The 2,808-nt window shown below is 35.0% G+C and overlaps 1 protein-coding gene across 1 annotated transcript in view; it reads right to left on the bottom strand.

Moving 5' to 3' along the window:
- Positions 1-1,146: 1,146 nt before the first annotated feature.
- LOC112048165 (proteasome subunit alpha type-3) overlaps positions 1,147-2,808 on the bottom strand; it is a 6,245-nt gene continuing 4,583 nt past the window's right edge. Inside the window, exons 4-5 of the mRNA XM_024085578.2 lie at positions 2,482-2,594; positions 1,147-1,360 (exon numbers count right to left, since the gene is read on the bottom strand). Coding sequence (XP_023941346.1) covers positions 1,183-1,360; positions 2,482-2,594 — 291 coding nt within the window. The 3' untranslated portion in view covers positions 1,147-1,182. The remainder of the gene's footprint in view (positions 1,361-2,481; positions 2,595-2,808) is intronic.

Raw genomic sequence — 2,808 nt, 5'->3', positions numbered from 1 at the left:
GGATTTAAGTTAAGTAGCATAAATAATGACGCAAACCTAAGTTATAAAATTTATAATTTTTAAAACACAAAAGGTACTATATCTGCTAATATATAGAAAATAGATATATGGTGTCGCGGACTTTTTTGTAGAACTTGTAAGGATACATAAAGCCTCCATACATTAATTTCAATTTTACACAATGGTTAAGGCAGCGCATGCGAATAAGTCTGCTTAAGAGGATTTTCGGTCCGACCTGTATGACAAAAACTGTGTTAACTCGGCGAATATATATCATACTAATATAAAATATAGCCTATAGCACTCCCCGATAATGTAGCATTCTACTGGTGAAAGAATTTTTGAAATCGGACCAGTAGTTCCGAAGATTACCCCATTTAAAAAATGTGACAAACTTACAAACTTTACCTCTTTATAATATTAGTATAGATACATTAGAGAATGCATTTAATCGTTGACCTATCGTTATTACGAACATTAAGCTTGAAGATATAGCGATTCTTTGTAAAAAGAAATTATTTCTTTATTTAATTTAACATAATTATGCAGTAAAGGTTACAATACCATTTTAGAATCATAAATAATTAAATTGAAAATTACAACTCAGCATACATATTCTACTGCCCCGTTGAACCAGTAGTTACAATACTTGGCTTCAAATTCTGAGGTTCTGGGTTCAAGGTATGATAAAAAAATCCGTGCCTCAGAGAGCATATTAAACCTTAATACATCTATTATATTGGTCCCGGTCATTAATATCTGATTGTTAAAGAAATTAACATTATCACCCTTAACCCACCAACTTTCATTCGAGCAGTGGGGTGGGTATAAGCTCTAAATCCCTTTTGTATAATGATTTTTGGTCATGCTGTGAACCATTAAAATAGGCTAATGGGTAACATTAAAATAAACACATCGTTTAATGTGACATTGTAAACAATATAAATCATTTCGTCCCCACTTCAAAAGGTTTGTGACAATGACAATGTGAAAATCACAAGGTTTGTGACAAATAAAAAATCATCGAAATTGGAGCTACTTCTGAGGAGATCAGGGGAAAATTCTCTATTGATTGGACTAAGATTTAAATGAAGATACTGCAAATAACATCAAGCTATATTCTAACTTATCAAAAAAACAAACATATATTTGTAATAAAATTTATTATCTAATTATAAAAGTTTACATTTCACCATCATCAGAATCCTCAATGTCAGCTAACGCCTGCTTTGCGAGGTTCTCTGCCTCCGAAGCTATCTCCTTCGGCACAACTTGGTGCCGTCCATTCGTGGCCTTCGATACCCATGATAGTTCTAGCTCAAATTGTTTGTCTTTCAGCTCATCATGGACAATGTAAATACTGCAAGAATAAATTTTGTAATTAATTTAAATATTGTAAGCATATTTATGGCAGAATCACCTCAATGGAGATAAAAAACAGGACACTGATGTTCTCAAAAGAATCAACTACTTCAAAAGGAGTTAGACCGACATATGGAGCAAGCAGGTAACACTCTGGTACCCATGAGATGGTACCAGACAATGTGGACTTCCAACAAGAAGGTGGGAAGACGACATCCACCTAACCCTAGGGCCTCACTGGACCAGAGTTGCAGCCGACAGGCTGCAGTGGAAGCAGCTGGAGAAGGCTTATGTCAGGAGACACTACAAACAGCGGGACATATTATAAACAAATCAAATTCTAAAGTTATGTAACTAAACGCTGTTTCAAACAAAAGGCTATCTATCTATCTAAGCATATTTATGAGTTCAGAGTATAATCAGGGTAATCACTGTAAAGTTCCCTGACCAATACAAAAAAATTAGGTTGTAATAATTTAGTAGTAGAAATCTTAATGGTAGCTTGTCTTATTTATCAACCTCACTGGCACAGTTTGGTAGTGCTGTGGTTCTCAACAGAGAGGACCTGGGTTAGATACCTGATTCAGGTCTGTTTAAGATTTTTGAAGTAAAACTTCTTTAACCACACTGGACTTTGGGAGTAAGCTGGTGAATGTGTTACGAAAACTTTTATAGAAAGACATCATCCATCTGTACCCTGAGACCAATTACCTTCTATAGGACCTGCCTTCCTAGAGGGCGTCTGAGGATAGGTGTTACACCTTGTGCCTTGGAGGTGTAACATTATTAACTTCCTAAATTGGGGCTGATTTTGAGAATTTATTTTTAACCCAGTAATTTTTTTTTAAAAACACTGGTAGGCCTGGAATGGGCGCTACAAGATATCTTGTTAAGAAATAGACATTGTCATCCAATAGTGGCAGCATCAATTAATTATTAAAGTAATTTTTGTGTATTGACATCTGGTGAAAATGTTTAATAGTGAAAACTTGTAATTATGTTTTACGCATAAAAGATATTTTCAATTCTATTTGTTGACATGTCCTATTTTTCTTCATAAGACATATTGTTGACACATGCTAGGTGGGTGTTAATCTAAATATTATGAATGTTACTTACATTCTAGCAGCTTCTTTCACTAATTGCTTAACTGTCATGTCGGCCAGCTTCAACTTTTCAATTTCAGTCTTCGCAGCTTGTTTTGCCTTGCCAACTGCACATCCAAAGTAAGACTGAAATTAGAAATATTCAAATATTATTTTAGAGTATTTGTAGGGTATGTTGAATTGGTATTATGTATATTAAAAAAGTATAGGAATGAGGAGATCTACAGACAAACCAAAGTCACTGACATAGGTCAGCAAGTTGCGAAGCTGAAGTGGCAATGGGCAGGCCACATAGTTCGAAGAGTCAATGGACATTCGGGTCCCAAGGTGCTGGAATGGC

The sequence above is a fragment of the Bicyclus anynana genome, chromosome 16 (assembly GCF_947172395.1).
Source record: "Bicyclus anynana chromosome 16, ilBicAnyn1.1, whole genome shotgun sequence".
NCBI classification, from domain to species: domain Eukaryota; kingdom Metazoa; phylum Arthropoda; class Insecta; order Lepidoptera; family Nymphalidae; genus Bicyclus; species Bicyclus anynana.
Note: the sequence above shows the minus strand (reverse complement) of the source record. Positions and strands in the feature narration are given on the sequence as shown.